The sequence below is a fragment of the Tricharina praecox genome (genome assembly GCF_024521635.1).
Source record: "Tricharina praecox strain CBS 144465 chromosome Unknown BZA05scaffold_12, whole genome shotgun sequence".
In the NCBI taxonomy this organism is placed as follows: Eukaryota; Fungi; Ascomycota; class Pezizomycetes; order Pezizales; family Pyronemataceae; genus Tricharina; species Tricharina praecox.
This window is the reverse complement of record NW_026250414.1, coordinates 418,735-436,774: the sequence shown is the minus strand read 5'-3', so window position 1 is coordinate 436,774 and position 18,040 is coordinate 418,735. Positions and strand designations below refer to the sequence as shown.

Here is an 18,040-nt window from a genome sequence, read left to right as displayed (position 1 = left end):
GATATTGATGAAGTATGCACCGCATGCCGGGGATATATACTTAATCTTCTGCCTATGAGGTATCTACTGGACACTGGCAGGTTTCAGTGTCGCATGGTACCCAACTACCCATCTAAGTACATCCTGCGGCACACACAACATATGTAGCTTCTGTACTTAAGCTACCTGTCTCCCCATTGCACAGCATTCTCCCACAACCCTTACCACTGACAAAATGTCCAACGGCCAGCAGCTCGTCACGTACACCACAACGTCTCTTTCGCAGATCGAGTCAACGCACTCGCGGCTGTCGGAAACCTTCCTCAGCGGCAAAACGCGCCCCTTCGAATTCCGCAAGCAGCAGCTCCGGAAACTCTACCATGCCGTGGTGGCCAATCGCGATGCGGTGCTGGCCGCACTCAAGAAGGACCTGAACAAACCCACCGCCGAGGCGATGATGACGGAGACCACCTGGCTGGAGCATGACATCATGGCCACCCTTGAGAATTTCGACTCCCTCGTCGCGGATGAGCCTTGCGAGGTGCCCATGATGTATAAACTCATGGGGCCGCCGAAGCTTCAGAAGAATCCGTTGGGAACGGTGTTGATCATCGGGTGAGTGGCGGGGAGTGTACTATAGACAGGATCGAGCAGGGAAGTGCTGACCCCACGGTATGCAGACCGTTCAATTACCCCATTCAGTTGGTGATGGTCCCGCTCGTCGGAGCGATCGCGGCGGGCTGCACGTGCGTGCTCAAGCCGAGTGAGATGACGCCACATTCGTCCGCCATGATCGAAAAGATCGTGAAGGAGGCCCTGGACCCCGACTGTTACGCGGTCGTCAACGGCGGCATCGAGGAGACCACGAGGCTGCTCGACTGCAAGTGGGACAAGATCCTGTACACTGGCAGCAGCGCCGTGGGCCGGATCGTCTCCAAGGCGGCAGCCAAACACTTGACGCCTGTACTCCTGGAGCTGTGGGTTACACCAAATGATGGAGTGGAGAATCCCTACGAGAGCGAATGCTGACGGATGATCTCAGAGGCGGTCTGAACCCGGTTGTCATAACCTCGACCGCGGACGCAAAACTGGCGGGACCACGCGTCGCCTGGGGAAAACTCATGAACTGCGGGCAGATATGTCTCGCCCCCGACTACGTCCTGATCGACCCCAGCTGCGAAGCCGCCTTCGTCGAGAGCTACATCAAGACCATGCACAAGTTCTTTCCGAACGGCACGCAAGACCCAGACAACTTTGCGCGCATCATCAACGAGCGGCACTTCAACCGCATTGTGGGCATGCTCGAGAACAGCAAGGGGAAGATCGTCTTCGGAGGACGGTCGGACGCAGAGGACAAGTGGATTGAGCCAACCGTCATCAGGGTCGATAGCCTGGATGATTCCTTGCTGGGCGAGGAGATCTTTGGGCCGCTGCTGCCGTACGTGGTGGTTCCGGGCGGGCTGCAGGAGATGTTGGGTATCGTAAGGAAAGTGGGAGACTGCCCGCTTGCGCTGTATGCTTTTACGCGCGACAAGAAGGAGAAAGAGATGAGTACGTTTTCGAGGGGAGCCGATGTCATCGAGTGCTGCTCTGTGTTGCTGACCCTTCTTCGTGTGTGTGTGTGTGTGTGTGTAGTTCTCTCAAATACTCGCAGTGGTGGTGTAACGTTCAACGACACCATATTCCATGCCGCCATTCACAGCGTCCCGTTCGGAGGAGTTGGCGAGAGTGGTAGTGGAGCCTACAGAGGTGAGGCGATTGCACCCCGCCGACCGGCCACCAGACGGCCGTTGAACTCTGTACTCACATGGCTCGAAACATCACAGGGCGGCACACGTTCGATGCATTCACGCACAAACGACCAGTCATCACGCAGCCCAGCTGGACCGAGAACTTAATGCAGGCAAGTCCAACAAAAGCAAACAGAACGACTCCCCTCCCACAGCAGTCCACTGACTGACCGACCCGGGGAAACAGTTCCGATATCCGCCCTTCAACCAGAAAAAAATCAAGCAGTACGCCGCTTCGGTAAACATTCCTTCGGCAAACTTTGACCGCAACGGGAAGTTGCTGTACGATGGATGGTTCTGGAAACTGGTTATGCTCGGTGCCCCGAGATGGAGGAAGGCTCTTTTGCGGTATCTGCTGGCGTTGCTGTGTACGTGCCCTCCTCCCATTCTCTGCCTCTCTGCCTCTCTGCCTCTCTGCCTCTCTGCCTCTCTGCCTCTCTGCCTCTCTGCCTCTCTGCCTCTCTGTCGTCTGGCTGCCCGGGCATCATCATGTTCGGCGTTCGGCGTCCGTCCAGAGCCACGTCATGTGTCGTGTCGGTCGATGGCGATGCAACCTCGAGACTTCGAGACCGCGCGCGTGTTCGTGTGTGCGTGCGTAGGAGGAGTCTGTCCATTCCAGAACAACCGCTGACGAACCCGCGACAACAACAGTAGGTGCACTCGCTCTCAAGAAACGGCGCCGCAGTGGCCTTCCGCCGATGAATCGCCGCCTTCAACTCTAACTGCTCTAGCGAGTACTCTAGAGTACCTACCCATTGCGTTGATCACGTAACCGCCCTGCAAGGAGAAAAAAAAGTTGTAGTTCTAAGTTCTATATCCAGTATGACTCCGGGGCCTAAGTGGTTGTAAACTTGTAAACTTGTAGCTTGTAGCTTGCAACTTGTATGGCTGGCCGAACTTGAAGGCCCAGCGGCCCAGCCCAGAAGGGGGAAAAATTATTTGATGGGTACACACACATAAGTCCGTACTTATTAATGAACGGCGATCACTTTTTTTACACCACCGGGTTTTTTTTCCTTTTTTTTCTTCCTTTTTTTTCTTTCCTCTTTTGCACATGTAGAGGATGTTGCGTGTGCTCGCTCTCGTATATATGCCCCCAGATGGACGAGGGCGAGGTGGGCGAGGAGGATGAGGAGGAGCGTGGATGACACATCCATCCCCATACCCATCCACATGTCCACACACATACCCATCCACACGCGCATCCACATCCACAGGCAGAAGTACCGCAGGTCACCACAACTCCCAAGGTACATAGAGCACTCTACTCTACTCTAGAGTACTATGGAGGCAGGTCACGGAAAATCTCCGAGGAGAAAGAAAGAAGCAATATGCCCCTCCCTCCCTTCTATGCAACTTTGCAACTTTGCTGGGTGCACATAATCCCAGCGCCGCATGGCGTAATCGTTTAACTACCGTATGTACCGTATGTAGACTACTCTGGAGTAACCCGCTTTTTTGGAGAGACGGAGAGGAGGCGAGACGGAGGAGGCGAGAAGGTGGAAGGCGAGAAGGCGAGAAGGTGAAAGGTAGGTTTGATCGAGGCACGGCATGGGAATGCGTGCGGCATGGGCATAGGCATCTACTAGAGTACCGTAGTAAATAGTACATCACCCCCGGGCTGCCCCCTTTGAAGCCAAAGTTGGAGCGTATGTAGCATCGTGAACTACGTGGGCTCGGTGAGCTCAGTGGCCGGCGCTCATCCGGTGCTGGTCCCTGGAGCCTGGAAGTTGTCCGGTGTCGGCTGGCGGACCGCGATGTACAGCTACGCACATCCTACGTACCTACTTCCTACCGACCTACATACACAGCGAGGCTGGGAATCTGCAAAAGATGCGGAGGATGTGGAGTTCTCAGCGCGTACCCAGGTAGATCATGTGTTGCGGTTTCACGGGGGCGGGACGGGGGGGGCGGGACGGGGGCGGAGCGGAGACAGAGGTCCGTCTGGCTATCCTACCGCCTCTTTACCCCCCCGTACTAGCCGAAGTACAGGGGGGCGACCACTGACCAGCCGACACTCGACAGTGAAAGGAAGTTACAGCCATCATCACGATGTCACTCGCCGCACTCCCTCGCGTCGCCTCATGACCTTTTGCGCAGGCTCTACTGTACCGTGCTCTACTAGTGCGACAGGTCTGATCGCCGTCCTCATCCTGTCGTCGCGCGTTCGCGGCGCACGGGGCGCAAAGTCAGGCAGACGAGGAAGAGGGAGGGGCAGAAGAGGGAGGGGCGCACCGCACCGTACCTGAACGGAAATAGAGTGCGACGACTCAAGACTCGAGGACGAGAAGGTGGGAGGAGGATTACGCAAAGACGCTTCCAGGCCTGCGTCCCTCCGAGAGATGAAAGACGATCACGATGCGATGACGAGGTGTTTAGCGATCGCTGGGAAGGTTTTGGTTTTTTTTTTGTGGTGTGTGTTGCTGTCGATGACGTCCGCCACAGGGACGGGTTGGTTCACTGGGTTGGGTTGGTTACATACAGACAAAAGGAACGGAATCAGAAATGTGCCCATACATATCATAGTAAAAGCATCGCATCGCCCGATCGCCCCAGCAGCAGCAGCGGCCGCCGACGGGAAAAAGTAAAACGCAAACGGTAGAGCAGAGCACCAGGTGGAGGGGAGTAAACTTCGTCTAGGTACTCTATTACTCTACGGTTTCACTCACGTCAAAGGCAAGGCAAGGCAAGGCAACCGAAGGAAAGAAAGAAAGAAAGAAAGAAGATGGGAGGGAGGGCTCAGGGAACGGCTGGTTGGTGTTGGCTGTGATGTGAGGACCGAGGAGGTTTTTTTAGGTTTGGGCGTTTTCTTTTTCTTTGGTTTTTTGTTGGTGCTTTTGCCCGTTCGATTGGGTCTGGAATCGGGATGAGTGGAACTGCGAACTGCGAACTTGGATGGAGCTTGGATGGCCGGCGGATCTGGACGGTCGTGAAATCTCTGTACTGTACTCACGATGGATGGTATGTAGAGTACCTGCCAGTACCAACTCCAGCGTTGGGTTGGGCGGATGGAATGGCGTTGGCTACCGCAGAGTGGTGGAGATGGCGCTGGGTCCGGCGCTGGCTGGCTGGTGTCTGTGCTGGTCCCCGCGTGGCGTTGTTGGTGGAGGTGGTGGTGGAGGTGGTGGTGGAGGTGGTGGTGGTGGTGGTGGTGCGACGACGCCGAATCTCCGCCGGCCATCATACCAAGCCTGTGTAAAGCACCCAGGAGATGTGTGGCTGACTACCAGCAACAACTTCATCGGCGGCGGATGGACCCGTCGCATACCTACGGTACTTTCCTCCACCAGAATACCCAGCAGCATAGGCACCCAGCGTCAACTAGAGCAGAGTCCTACATACCCAGCGTCAACTAGGTAGAGTGCCCAAAGAAAAGGCGCACCTCGCAGGATCGTGAAGATGGATGCTGAAGCACGCCAGCCAGCCTTACCCCATAGGTAGAGCGATTTATGCTTTGATGATTTTTTGCCGAAGAGCCATCCAGCCAGCCAGCCAGACGAGCGCCCAAGTTGGAGCTGGACCTCGTTTCGGTTCCGCCTCAGCATCAGCATCAGCTTTTCCCTGCACCTTCTTCAAAGCCAAAGCCAAAGCCAAAGCTCGCCTGTCCCATCAGCCAGCACCAGCACCAGCGCCGGCAGAAATCTCGCCTCCTCCCAAAGAAAACCCCAACCGCCGCCCAGCCCCAAGCACAGCCGTTTCACGATACTTCCAGGTGACTGGAATCCTCCTGCAGTTGGTGGGGAGTTGTGGTTCTGCTGGTGCTGCTGGTGGTTGCACGGGATACGCTCTCCGGCCTCCCCTGCCCTTGTCGTCCTGTCCTTTCCTGCCCGGTCCTGTCCTGGTCTGGCCGCCAAGCCCCCAAAGCCTTCCCCGCATTCCTTGCGAGCCAATCCGGTCCGTCACACACTCGCACTTGGCCGGCACCGACGACGCACCGTTGTGTTCGGCGACTACCCGAAATGGACTACGCCTTTGCTTTGTGGACGAGGGGTTGCAACTTGCAGTTCTTGCAGAGAAAGTTCCATCCGTGATCCGCCTAGCCGCCACCACCAAGGGGAGGGGGGGAATTTGCACCCAAGGGAGGAGATTTTTTTGGAGGGATGCTGGGAACTTGAACTTGGAACTTGAGTCTTGAGGTAAGGTACTCCTAGGTACCTGCGTGGCCCGTGGCCACTCTCTCCCCCTCCTTCGCCCAAGTCCGAGGACACAGGCTGGAGCAGAGAGCAACGGGCAAAGAGCCGGTACTCTACATAACTCATGCACGCAGTCAGTCAGTCAGTCAGTCAGTCACGACGCGTCTCCATCTAGAGTACTCTAGCGAGAAGAAGAAGAAGAAGAAGAAGAAGAATCAATCCGCAAAGCTCAAACTTGGATGTAGCCGTCTATCCATCCATACATCCATACACACGGTACACGGTAGTTACTCTACATGATGCGGTTGCGGGGGGTCTGGGGGGGGGAGGCAAAAAGCAACGACAACGCCGACGCCGACGAAGGATGAAAGACGAAGTTACGAAGGATCCTCCCTCCCGCCTGCGGTTGTGGATAGGAGTTTAGCGCGCTGCGGCTTGGGACGGATGGATGGGCTTTTGCTTTTGCTTTGTTCGGTCCTCGGCGCGGCGGGGCGTGGCGTGGAGGACGGACGGTGCGGCGGACGGTGCGCCGGTTGCTGGCTGGGCTGCTGGTGCTGGCTGGTGGTGCGTGCGCCATGTGTGCAGGCGTGCGTGTGAAGGGTGTGAAGGCATCGTGAAAGAGTCTGACTCTGACTCGACTCTGTTGGAATGTGTGTCCGTGTCTGTGTGTCTCTGTGTGTCTCTGTGTGTTGTGTGAGCTCGCTTGGCCACCCGACCCTTTCCCTTCCTTTCCTTTTCTTTTCCTTTCTTTTCTTCTATTCTGTTTCTGATCCGGACGCAGATGCACGGCAGCTGAAGGATGGATGGATGGATGGATGTTGTGTTTCTGCCCAGTGCCAGCCGTCTGGCCTTCTGCTGTCTGGCCAGCTGGGCTGGACCTGGCCAACCCAACCACAAACCTAATCCAATCCAATCCAACCGGCCAACCGGCGAACTTCCAGGAGATGCTCTTTGTGGCAGTTCAGATGAGTGACTGAGGCTGTGGCATGGAATGGAATGAACGAATTGTGTGTTTGGAAGACTGTGAGAGCTCCGATTCCCGATCCCGATCGGCTGGCGTTTGCTGGAACGTCAACGTTAAGAACAGCAACGTCAAGAACAACAACAGTGATGGGCGACAACAGTGATGAGCGACACTGGACAGTAATGAGCAGCGGAGATTGATGGCTGGGCATTCGTAGTGACCTGCTCACGGCCACACAGCTAGCTGCTGGCGGCCTGGCGGTGCAAGCTGTGGACACGGACGGGCTGCAAACCAGCACCAGCACACACAATGCTCCGCCAGCAGCCAGCTCGAGCTCTACTAAGCGAATTGGATTGGATCGCTGGTCTGGTCGCCTACTACTCTGCCTACTTTGGTATCGATGTGTGGAGAAGTCTCTGGAGTGGATCTCGGAGTATTGGCACACTAGACGACGACGACTATTATGTATCTACCTATTTGTGTACCACTATTAGTGCAATTGCTTGGTTAGTTACAGCCAGTCTCCTGAAGCACGGTGGCCATCATCTCGGAATGTCCAAAGATGGATGGAGCCCGCTCGACGTCCGACGTCCGTCCCATGTGGACATGACTCTGATTCTGGAGCAGATCGTTGGTAACTTGGGGTGGATGGATGTGCGGCCTCCGCCTTTCCCTTCCCCTTCCCCTGGCATGGCGGAGAGCCGGCGAGACAATGAAAGTACCGACAGCTACTATGTGTACGTAAAAAGAAGAACTTCAAACAACGTGCGCCTGACGCCGAAGCTGTCTCGTCGACCTCGAGTCGTCGTATACCTATGCCGTATGCACCGTATCCAGACTCCAACTATACGGATCGCAGTGCCGTGTAGAGTATCATGCTCTACATGCTCTACATACCGAGCACATTGTTACATACCTCATACCTACCGGTGCAATTCAGCAACACGAACGAACGAACCATGGGCCAGACGATTCGCTCAGATGTTCGCAATAATTCATCATCAATTTGCATCCATACGACTCACTCTCACACGCACTCTCGAATCTCCCTCCAGGCATGCTTCAGGCATGCTGCCGAGCGATCCACTGCCGTCCATCCATCCAGCCAGCGGAGTATATGAGTTAGTTACCTTGTTGGTTCGTGGTTAGTTAGAGTAGGTAGTGCTTGCAGCCCCGTCCGTCCGTGTGTGTAGTTACTCGGTTGTTATGTAACGGAAACCGTCGCGCAGCAGCTCGGGAGGGAAGGTAGGCCGTATGTATGTATGTGTGTGCTATGCATGGTCTGTAGAGTATGTAGAGTACTCAGCGTGTGCGAGGCAGGAAAGGAAACGAGCAGTTTCGCAGTTTCGCAGCACGCCGCACGCAGCAAGCACGCAGCAAGGCGATCGATCCTCGCTTGACAACGATGGATGCGTGTGTGGAAGGATGATGGGCCTGATCTGATCCTGATCCCTATCCGCAAGTCGAAGCGGGAGACTTGCAGCTTGGGGAATTAGCGGCTGGACATTCAAATCGCCGGGGTGGTGGTTGCTGAGTATGGATGGAAGAGTGGTTTACACGCGCGTCAGGGGGGCGGTGGTGCTGCTGGTACTCACTGGTGCTGGTGGGCCCGCCCGGGGAGTCGGGGACCTGGGGACCTGAGGTCACCGAAATACTACCCAGCGTGCAAGAACCCGTCTGCTGATTGGCCACCTGGCCATGGGTTCGGTCAGAGTTTTCTCGCCGGAGTGAGAGTGGGAGCTGGTGGTGCTGAGGCGCGGAATGAAGAGAAGGACAAAGAAAGCAAGAAAAAAACGGTGGTGCTTCTGGCTTTGGCTCTGGCTCTGGCTGCTGGCTGCTGGCCGAGGCCAAAGACGTTGTTCGCCTCCCTGCCCTGCCCTCGGTGCCCTGCCCTGCTATGCTGGGCCACAAAGCTGTGATGCAGCTGGATGCAGCTGGCTGGCGTCCCATCCATCGTCGGCGTGGTCGTCCTCGTCGGCGTCGGATGGCCTCACTCACACGTTTCACGCATCATTGGCCCGTACATGGGAATGTTGGTCCCAGGGATGGGTTCGGTCGTGTGACGACTAGCAAGGGCTCGGCGGGTGTTACTATGGGGTAATAGCTGCAGAGTTTTGTTAGGCGGGCAGGACAGGCAGCGCAGCGCAGCTGGGGGGATGGCGTAGTTGCTAGCTCTTCTGACATGACAGGTTCGCGCCGCTCTGCTCCTGTGCTAAGTAAGGCACTGGTAACAATTTTCATCGTGGACCACCCCCCTCTGGTGTGTGGATGGATGTTGGAACGCCCATCCGTCGACCAACTTGCATGTTCGGTATATAAGCCCCGCGGCCGCTTCACGATGTTGTTGCTCCCATCATCAACAGCATCAATCAGCACACTACAGTCTTCGGACCCACCCAGCTTCTTCTCCAAACTACAACCACAACCACAACCCACTCTCAATCAACCAGCAGCTTCAAGCTTCTAGCTTCAAAAACTTTCTCAATCACTCTCCGTATAAACATCAACAGCTTCCTTCGCAAGCTCCCAACAACACCACCACCACAACCACAACCACCACCACAACCACCACCACCACCACAATCACAACCACCACCACCACCACCACAACCAACACAATGACCGTCATCGCCGAGCCCTCTCCCCTCCACACCGCCGGGCGGTACTACACCTCGGGCCGCGGCGGCGCAGGCAACTACCACCGCCTCGAGACGGCGCCTCTGCCTCCCCCACCCACCACGCTCCCCAACTCGCAGTCCTCGCGCTTCTTTGGCGGGCGTGGCGGTGCCGGGAACGTGCGGCCTACCAGCGAGCGCACGATCTTCAGCTTCGACGAAGAGCTGGAGCGCGACCGCCTCTTCCACGAGCACCACGCACCGGTGTACTCCGTTGGGCGCGGCGGCGCAGGCAACATCGTCCCCGCGGACGCGATCTCTACCCGCTCCCACTACAGCAAGAATGATGGCACCCCGCGCAACTCGAGCTCCTCGGCTCGGTCAGATGTTAGCGCCGTACATGCGAACAGCTTCAGGAACAGCGCGGACCGCGTCCTGAATAGACTCTCGAAGATTCGCTCGGCCGGGTCGCAGTAGATTTCTGCCGCCACCTGCTCTGCTCGCCTCTGCTCTCGATTGCGCTTGCTTCTGTTGCTTTACAAATGGCGTTTTGGGTATACCCGTGCGATATCCTCATCGCGGATTTTTGCTTTCTCTTGATTTCTCTTGCTCTTGCTCTTGCTGTCTGTTAAGGGACCGGTGTTCGGAATCTGGTGCCTACTGGTGTTTTTTGTGTTGTTTTTGTTTTTTGCTTGTATTCCAACTCTATTTTAATCTTCTTGGGAAGGGAGAGGGAGGGTGGATGAAAAGACCTCAACGTCTTAGTTATGAAGAGGAAAATCGGGACACCGGGATTGGGGATTGGATGGGATCGATCAGAGGACTGCCATTTCGTTTTCTCCTGTATAAAATTACTCTGTACATCTCCTTCTGTATGGTTTCTGTACTGTTTTGGCTAGGGCTTTGGGAATTCGGGACTGGGAATTGGGTGTTTATGGGAACTGTTTTTTCACTATTGTTTTTTGTTGGTACCAAGTATGGGATTTTGAATATTCATCATGATACACCAAATTTCTTGACACTTCTGAACTTCTGTGCAATTCCAATTCCGTGAGCTACCTATTCAACTCGAACACCGTTCTCAGCTCGAGTGCAAACAAAGAAGCCACACACTCTTCCCATCAGTCCGCTGAAGCAAGATACCTGAAATCTTTGCGCCTCCTACGTGAGGCCCTGCCGGAACAATTATGCGTTCTGGTTTCTGTACATACTTCGATATATCTACCCACTCGAAGTGATAACCCACCAACTGTGGCCATCCGACGATGACGTTCGGTACTACTATTCTAGTACCAGTAGTTATAGTAGATGGTCGTTATAGTAGTAGGTATACCTAGTAGTATAGGTACATAGCATGTCCCGGTTCTCATGCATTCGACGTCCATTTTGCTTTTTCCCCTCCCTCCCCGGAATCTTCATCACTCTGTCTTCCAATACTACCATGCATACCGGTATATCTACCGGTATACGGTACCTGCTAGCTGGCTGGGTGGTCATATGTAGAGTACTCTACGTAAGGCGGTACATAGGGTGCCGAAAATGATTTTGCTTTTTTGTGGCGGAGAAGGAGCCGGGGAGCGAAGTTACGAGGAGGGAGCCGTATTCAGTCTGCGGTCGGTCTGCGGTCGCCGGTTGTTGGTCTGCGGTCGGTCATGCTCGTCGTTGGCCGTTGGTCTTCACTCGTTGACTCGTCGGTTCGTCAGTCATTGTTTTGGAGGTGGTCACGAGCGCTTACGTGATACGTCGACTCTACTCTACGCAGAGTAGAGGTAAGCAAAGCGAGCTGGACTCCTGTGCAGAACTCACATGCAGAAACTCTTATGCAGAGTAGAGTAGATGCCTCAGTGCAATTGCCATGTTTGCAGTTTGGGGTTGCACCGGGGCTTCACCGGGGCTGCACTGGTGATCCGGTTGAGTGGATTGGACGCTGGAGGAGCTGGAGGAACCATACGCACTGCGCAGTCCGCAGGCTGGGTTTTGGCTGGGTTTTGGATGGGTGGGTCGGAACGCACTTACGCACCTTTGTGAGTGCATAAGCTGAATGCGCATGGCAGACCCGAAACGAAACGAAACGTAGTATCTGTGGTCGGGCAGCGCTGGAAGCCTGGATTATATCTGGAAAGCTGCGTGTTCGAGTGCGCGGCCGGGAATGACGGGTGATGGCTTGTGATTGCACAGCGCCCGGGATTGACTACGGTACGGTAGAGTATTGTCCAGCGACAAGGAAGTCGAGCACCTGGGTAGATACTGCAGCCTGCGGCTATGTACATACCAGAGGAGCAGAGCACTTAAGCTTGGAGCCCGTACATAACCTGCTGATCTGCAGTCGTGTCGATTGACCGCTGGGCATGGTACTTTCCCCAGAGTATCTAGAGTATGCACCTTGTATGGTGTGTGCAAATCGACCGTCGTGAACTTTGAAGATCGCCAGTGGCCACATACGCATATCCGGCATCGTCATCAGCGGGCCAACGTTAACGTCCACGGTCACACTCGTCCGTTCGTGAGAGTGAGAGAACAGCTTCAACTTTCAGGTCATGCAAGTTGCAACAGCCCGGCTCGGCCTGGACTACCTATCATCAGGTCGATCACTATTGGAGGCGGAGGAGGTGGAGGAGGAGGAGGAAGGGACAAGAGATGCATTCTTCCAAGCCTGCTCTTCCAGAACCGATTCCCAGCCGCGCACTTCTTGCAACTTCCAAGCCTACATTATCACTTCCGCACTTCTTGCAACTTCCAAGCCTACATTATCACTTCCGCACTTCTTGCAACTCCCAAGCCTACATTTCCACTCTCGCACTTCAAAGCCCGTTGTTGTTATTCCATCGAGCGTCGAACGAACAATACGGCTGGCAGTGAGGGCCCAGTCCTAGAGGGCCAGCACACTATGGTACCCTCTTTACCGTACTAAGGCTTCTTCGATCTCGGGCACTGGGAATGATTACTACCTACCCCTCCGGCGTCCGGCCGTGCTCCTACTCCGGCCGTGTTCCCTTGAAACGTATAGGAAATACCCGGGATAGATGATAGATCTATTAGACTCGAGTTTGAGGAAGTACAGCAGCAAAAAACGGGGTAACATTGACACCGGCGTCCAACCGTGTCCTGCAGAAGGAGGGGTGGATACGGTGTTATAAAACCAGCTCGCTTTGTCAGAAAAAAAGTATGCCGCAGAATTGGTATTTGTCGGAGGTGGGTGTTCACGCGGTATTGTGAATTCGACGTGTTCTTTGAGAACACCGGTTTCCAAGACAACGTTGCCAATACCGTACCAACACTTTGGACCACAGAAATACCGCCTTTAGCCGCAGTTAGTACCTGCCTACCGGCCAGTTTTGCGCAGAAGCCGGATTCTACAGGACTTCGATTTAATACGGTATTGATGCAGCAAGCCTCGGATATACCACTTGGTTCCTATCCCCTTGTGTGGCAAGTCCAGGGTGGGGTACTACGTACAGTGCATTAGCGTGTGTTATATGCATTAGCGCCTTAGCTTGAAAATGGTTATACCGAGTGATATCAAAAGCATCAACATCCCCTCACACCCGGTTTCGCAGCAGTAAGCGCTCCTGCCCAACATGTTTAGGTACCAAACAGCTCATGAGATGAGGTTCGCTGCCAAATACACTATACTACAACTGGCCTGAATTGCCCACGCTAATGCATATCACACACGCTAATGCACTGTACGTAGTACCCCACCCTGGCTTGCCACCCAAGGGGATAGCAAACCCCCAGGCTTTAGATAGCTGCGAATACCATGAGTCGTGAAATCCAGGGTTGACACCGGAGTACTGCGTTGGGTTATCCATCTCGCGGCCACCGAACCGTCGCGGACACCGTCTCCTCCTACTGCTACTAGCCCTACTGGACCCTTTTGCGGGCGGTATCACTTCCTTTTCTCGCTAATAGCTCCTCCTCTCGCTGATAGCTCCTCCTCTCGCTGATAGCTCCTCCTCTCGCTGATAGCTCCTCCTCTCGCTGATAGCTCCTCCTATCGCTGATAGCTCCTCCTCTCGCTGATAGCTCCTCCTCTCATAGACAGTTACCTACTCCATAACTTTAGGTACAACCGTACAAGCACGTTGAAGCTGACGAGTGTTGGATAATCTTCCGAAGGAATCAGCGTGCTGATAGTACATCCGCCGCTATGTATAAATCGGAGCCGAAGAAACTCCACGATGCGGACCTCCACTTGCATTTCAGGACACGGCCAGCACTCGATCTCGAGTGATACACGCATGGATCGTGATGGAATTGGAATGCAGATAACTGCGGTCTAATTCTGGCGAAATCACGTGCACGACGACAAACACTCCATCGTTCTGGTGGCTTTTATTTCCTACCATATACTTATTGGGTGATTCGGGCAGTACGCTGCAAAGCTTATTGGAACCGAGTACACTACGTCTGCCATTGAAGGTTGGCGCCGGGAAGTCCAGTACTGCAACCTAGGTTTCTCGCGTACCCTTTGAATCTGGCCAAGGCTTAGGTAGGTAGGTTTTCTGGGACCACATCATCTTTACTTTCCTTTTCTTTCCATGGTAGGTATCACATAATCATCACCACCATTCATCACTCGCCCACCACCAAGCGCACCCCAGCTCCGTCAAATCACATACTACTCTTCCCGCGACTCTCAAACGGCAGGACCAACATGAGCACACCGGCTACAAGAAACATCGATCCGGCAATATACACCGGCACGGGTGTATCGACATCCGCATACATTGCCACCACGGGCGCCAGCACGCCGCCCACACGATTCGCCGTCATCGCAAGTCCATACCCGGTGCCTCTGTGGTTTGTCGGGAATACCTCAGGCGTGTAGGCTTTTCCTGTTAGGCATGTTCGCGGGCGGGGGATTTATATGGCAGAAAGACATACCGTACAGCGCCCCGGCCATCAACGTCCCCGCAAACCCATAGACGCAGTTCCATGCCAACAGCTGGTTACTCGTGCTCGCCGTCGTCCCGGCGAGGAGGAATGTGCCAGTCATGAACGCGCCAATGCTCATCGTTCCCTTCCGCCCCAGCCCCTTGAGCTCCACTGTGAAGGCGGCGACTAGGCCGCCGGGTATGTTCATGCACAGAATTATCAGGTAGTTGCGGTATGCTATCGACTGGCTGGGCTGAGTGGTTCCGGCGTGGCGCGTAAGGAAGTACGGGAGGAAGGCGTTGTACAGCGGGAAGCCGAGTCCCTGTTGGGGGGGTTAGTGTGCGCGGGAAGGGAGAGGCGCGGGGAAGGTATATACGGTTAGGAACCAGATCGCCAATATGAGCAGTGTGCTGGTGGCCAGCTCCCTTGTGGCAAAGAGGGCGCGGAGATGGCTCAGGATGCCCAGATCACCTTGCACTCCTCCTGCCCCTCCTGCCCCTCCCGCTGCCGTATCCACGGCCGACAGCTCCGCGACTCCAAACTCGGACTCGACGCCATTGTACCGTGCAACCTTTTGCACCACTTCGGCGGCTGCAACATCGTTGCCCCGTCCCATCAGGTACTTGGGCGACTCGTAGAGCTTGAACGCCCAGAAGCGCAGCAGGAACAGCACCAGAGTCAGCGTTCCCATCGCGAAGAGGAAGTACCGCCAGCCCATGTTCCGGCCGCGCTCACACGTGTCCCCGCCCCGACACGAGAAATTGGTCAACAGCGGCCACGCAACCGCGCTCGCAACTATTTCCCACCCACCCATCAGCCTCCGCCGCACCCTCCGCCGCAACCTCCCCCATCTCTCTGGGTCACTCACCTATCTGCCCGACACACCACCAAACATTCATAGCGGTAAGCAGCCACTGATGGCTTCCGGGGAGGAACTCTAGGAAGACGGCAGAGTCGACGGGGATATTCCCGCCGACGCCGACGCTCCACAGCGCGGTCATGACCGCCACCGCAGCGAACGTTTCCATCCCCCCCGCGGCTACCCCGAATACCCCCGTGATCAGCAGCGTCACGTTGAAGACCGTGCGCCGCCCGATCATGTCCGATGCGACGCCCCAGACGAAGGCGCCGAGCATTGCGCCTACTGCTCGCGGTCAGCGGATGTAAACAAGCGGGGAAGGGGGGGGGAGGGCGGTACGGTACTGTGCCAGCGCCAAATACTCGATCCGCGCAGGCTTCAGCTCCGGGATAACCGCAGGTAATATCAATCCCGCAACCTGCGTCCATAGCTACATAGCCACAACCACATTCCCCGTCAACACATTTCTCGTCAACACCTGCGCCAGCAGCACCAGCAACTCCCGCCAAAGAGGGAACAAACACTATCCGCCAACCACCCGAACCCGGCCACGCAGAACAGCCCACACTGGTACCTCCCCATGCCGATTTTCTGTATCGCAGCGTTGAGCACGTGCGCCTTGCTGCCGTACACGGGTGTGAGTGCATCGTCTGGCAGCACGCCGAGTGCGCGCTGCGAGGATAACAGTGCTGACGAGGAGTCGGGCGTGCCCGCGGTTGGGTCTCTGGCGGTGATGGGTGCGGCCATGCTGTGCGGGGCGGGCGAGGGGAGAGCGGTGGGGGAGCGGTGGGAGATGCAAGGCAAGGGGAGATAGTGGAGGTTATATATCCATCCAGCGACGGACGCAGGCGGCACGGGTTAGGCTGGCTGGCTATTCTATATCCCCATACGTACTCTACGTGCACGCTGCTGCAGGTATCCAGCGCCGCCGACGTGGTGGGTAGGACGCCGGTTCGTTCGCCTGACGCCCGTCCGTGATCAGGGCCAGTCGGGTTGAGATGTGTGAGACACCCCGCGGATCATTCGCCCGATGCGGGATTGGCCCGGGGTTCATCGGAGGTGCGAGGATGGCATGTTAATCCCCCTCCCCTCCCCTCCACCTCTCCGGCCGAATGGCTGGAACTTGTACACAGACACGGATGTGGATGTGGATCGATTGAGTGACCCTGCGTGATCGATATCGATATCGGGCCAATTTATATGCACGTAGAACAGATCCCACCGTACCATACGCCACAACCGCACACCAACTGTGTATAGGGCTGAAGCATCCTGCCTGACACTCACCGTATCTTGTATTACCAAGTACAAAGTATGTAACTGAACTCGAGCATAAATATTCCACCAATGCAAGCAACACGACTACCTGTATGCTGTACCTTACCTTACCGCCATATAAACCAAGATCCAAATGAGATATTGTAACCAGAAGAGAAGAAAAACGCCCCAGATATACATACACTCCTCCCCAAAACCCTACACCCTCTCTCTCTCCCTCTCCCACTCATCCGCCATATCGCCCACCTCCTCACCATTCACCAACCCGGCTACCCTGCCCATCTCGACCTCCCTCAACTTCCTAAACCCTGCCTCCTCCTCCGGCTCCTCTCTTTCATACGGGACATCACACTTCCTCGCCTGCAAGGCCCGAAACCACCTCCTATACGCAAACCACGCCGTGACCGCGCCAATCCCCGTGCCCACGGATACATCAAAGACATCATGCCTATAATCCTCAGTCCTGGAAATCGCGATGAGTGCCGCGCCCACGAGCGGTGTTGCCGCCGCAACCACCCTCGCCATCCCCGCGCCTCTCCTTAGCGCACCCATCTGCCCCGCCAGGAAAAGCGCCAGATACCCCAGCCCAGCCCAGGCGAAAGAGCTGTGTCCGGACGGGAAGCTGCGGAAGCCGTCGTGGAGCGTGTGCGCGTCGCTCTGCGTGCAGACGGTCCAGTCGACGAGTTCGTGGCGCGGGGTTCCTGGGCGCGCGGCGCAGCGCGCCAGCAGGTCCGGGCGGGCGCGGCCAACGCTGTTTTTTATCAGGTCCGTTGTGAACGCGGTTAGGAGGAGGGAGGTGGATAGGCCGAGGAGGGCGACGTGCAGTTTGTGCGACTTCGAGGAGGTGGAGGGCGCGGCGAGGGTGTAGAGTGTGATGATCAGCAGGGGCAGACCCGCGGAGAAGAAGAATAGCTGGGGAACGGGAACTCGCTCGGGGTCTGCGTGCGGGTACGAGATACGTCGGTCGTCGAGGCTGAATAGGCGGTGGAATGGCGTGAAGAAGAGGATTGCGAGGTTGGCGAGCGCGAGGAGAAGCACGCCGAACCAGTCGGGGATGTAGGCGCGCTGTGGACGGTCAGCGTAGCGGGGGAAGACGGGAGACACCCCGAGGTTACATGCTACTGACACTGCTGAAGCGCCACAAAGCCGGTAGGAAGCCCCGCTCTGACATGGATACGTTGGATTTTAGGTATGTGCTGCTCCTGGCGGGCATGGTGCCGTAGCCGTGGCTGTCCGGTGGTGGCGGGATAGGGGAGTCAAGTGATGCGGTAATGGCGGGTGTGTATGTGTATGGGCTAATTGACTATTGCGGTCTCACGAATGGCGCCACTAACTCTGACAATGCAGCGGAGCGCCGGGCGGGGTAGTTAAGAGTGTATAGGGCGGAAGCTTGTGTGTGGGATGAGGTTGTTTCTAGAAACAAAACAAGCAATCCGGGGCCGCAGGCAGCTGTCTGCTGGGCCGCCACTCGATCCGGCTCTTGTCGCGGATAATATGCCGTCACCGCACTTACCCTGCCGACACGTCTCCCCCCGCCCTGCCCA

General features: G+C 56.0%; 6 protein-coding genes across 6 annotated transcripts; 4 read left to right on the top strand and 2 right to left on the bottom strand.

Moving 5' to 3' along the window:
* The first annotated feature begins 63 nt into the window (after window positions 1–63).
* Window positions 64–2,570, top strand: BZA05DRAFT_46473 (Aldehyde/histidinol dehydrogenase). Its single transcript, XM_051487742.1, has 5 exons — window positions 64–594; window positions 660–956; window positions 1,022–1,728; window positions 1,806–1,882; window positions 1,957–2,570. The coding sequence occupies exons 1-5, from the start codon at window positions 215–217 to the stop codon at window positions 2,398–2,400; spliced, it is 1,905 nt and encodes a 634-aa protein (XP_051339401.1). The 5' UTR covers window positions 64–214; the 3' UTR covers window positions 2,401–2,570.
* Window positions 2,571–5,167: 2,597 nt separating this feature from the next.
* Window positions 5,168–6,147, top strand: BZA05DRAFT_398160 (uncharacterized protein). Its single transcript, XM_051483689.1, has one exon. The coding sequence runs from the start codon at window positions 5,173–5,175 to the stop codon at window positions 5,902–5,904; it is 732 nt and encodes a 243-aa protein (XP_051339400.1). The 5' UTR covers window positions 5,168–5,172; the 3' UTR covers window positions 5,905–6,147.
* Window positions 6,148–8,855: 2,708 nt separating this feature from the next.
* On the top strand, window positions 8,856–9,394 carry BZA05DRAFT_46403 (uncharacterized protein). Its single transcript, XM_051487723.1, has one exon. It carries the CDS (start codon window positions 9,049–9,051, stop codon window positions 9,331–9,333), a length of 285 nt encoding a protein of 94 aa, XP_051339399.1. The 5' UTR covers window positions 8,856–9,048; the 3' UTR covers window positions 9,334–9,394.
* Window positions 9,277–10,091, top strand: BZA05DRAFT_46406 (uncharacterized protein). Its single transcript, XM_051487727.1, has 2 exons — window positions 9,277–9,368; window positions 9,409–10,091. Exon 2 carries the CDS (start codon window positions 9,485–9,487, stop codon window positions 9,956–9,958), a length of 474 nt encoding a protein of 157 aa, XP_051339398.1. The 5' UTR covers window positions 9,277–9,368; window positions 9,409–9,484; the 3' UTR covers window positions 9,959–10,091.
* Window positions 10,092–13,891: 3,800 nt separating this feature from the next.
* Window positions 13,892–15,996, bottom strand: BZA05DRAFT_398153 (MFS general substrate transporter). Its single transcript, XM_051483688.1, has 6 exons — window positions 15,741–15,996; window positions 15,558–15,648; window positions 15,228–15,503; window positions 14,736–15,154; window positions 14,369–14,681; window positions 13,892–14,313 (listed from the first exon to the last, which is right to left on the bottom strand). The coding sequence occupies exons 1-6, from the start codon at window positions 15,963–15,965 to the stop codon at window positions 14,096–14,098; spliced, it is 1,542 nt and encodes a 513-aa protein (XP_051339397.1). The 5' UTR covers window positions 15,966–15,996; the 3' UTR covers window positions 13,892–14,095.
* Window positions 15,997–16,443: 447 nt separating this feature from the next.
* Window positions 16,444–17,943, bottom strand: BZA05DRAFT_398151 (phosphatidic acid phosphatase type 2/haloperoxidase). The gene is made up of 2 exons (XM_051483687.1): window positions 17,623–17,943; window positions 16,444–17,561 (listed from the first exon to the last, which is right to left on the bottom strand). Exons 1-2 carry the CDS (start codon window positions 17,707–17,709, stop codon window positions 16,695–16,697), a joined length of 954 nt encoding a protein of 317 aa, XP_051339396.1. The 5' UTR covers window positions 17,710–17,943; the 3' UTR covers window positions 16,444–16,694.
* Window positions 17,944–18,040: the final 97 nt, after the last annotated feature.

Bases quoted from the DNA above. Each gene is read 5' to 3' on its own strand.
- BZA05DRAFT_46473 (XM_051487742.1), top strand. From the start codon at position 215: ATGTCCAACGGCCAGCAGCTCGTCACGTACACCACAACGTCTCTTTCG. The intron at 957-1,021 runs GTGGGTTACACC...GGATGATCTCAG, and splicing joins ACGCCTGTACTCCTGGAGCT to AGGCGGTCTGAACCCGGTTG. The intron at 1,883-1,956 runs GCAAGTCCAACA...CCGGGGAAACAG, and splicing joins GGACCGAGAACTTAATGCAG to TTCCGATATCCGCCCTTCAA.
- BZA05DRAFT_398160 (XM_051483689.1), top strand. From the start codon at position 5,173: ATGCTGAAGCACGCCAGCCAGCCTTACCCCATAGGTAGAGCGATTTAT.
- BZA05DRAFT_46403 (XM_051487723.1), top strand. From the start codon at position 9,049: ATGACAGGTTCGCGCCGCTCTGCTCCTGTGCTAAGTAAGGCACTGGTA.
- BZA05DRAFT_46406 (XM_051487727.1), top strand. From the start codon at position 9,485: ATGACCGTCATCGCCGAGCCCTCTCCCCTCCACACCGCCGGGCGGTAC.
- BZA05DRAFT_398153 (XM_051483688.1), bottom strand. From the start codon at position 15,965: ATGGCCGCACCCATCACCGCCAGAGACCCAACCGCGGGCACGCCCGAC. The intron at 15,504-15,557 runs GTACCGCCCTCC...GACCGCGAGCAG, and splicing joins TTTGGCGCTGGCACAGTACC to TAGGCGCAATGCTCGGCGCC. The intron at 14,682-14,735 runs GTATATACCTTC...CCCCCCCAACAG, and splicing joins TGGCGATCTGGTTCCTAACC to GGACTCGGCTTCCCGCTGTA.
- BZA05DRAFT_398151 (XM_051483687.1), bottom strand. From the start codon at position 17,709: ATGCCCGCCAGGAGCAGCACATACCTAAAATCCAACGTATCCATGTCA. The intron at 17,562-17,622 runs GTCAGTAGCATG...GACCGTCCACAG, and splicing joins CTTTGTGGCGCTTCAGCAGT to CGCGCCTACATCCCCGACTG.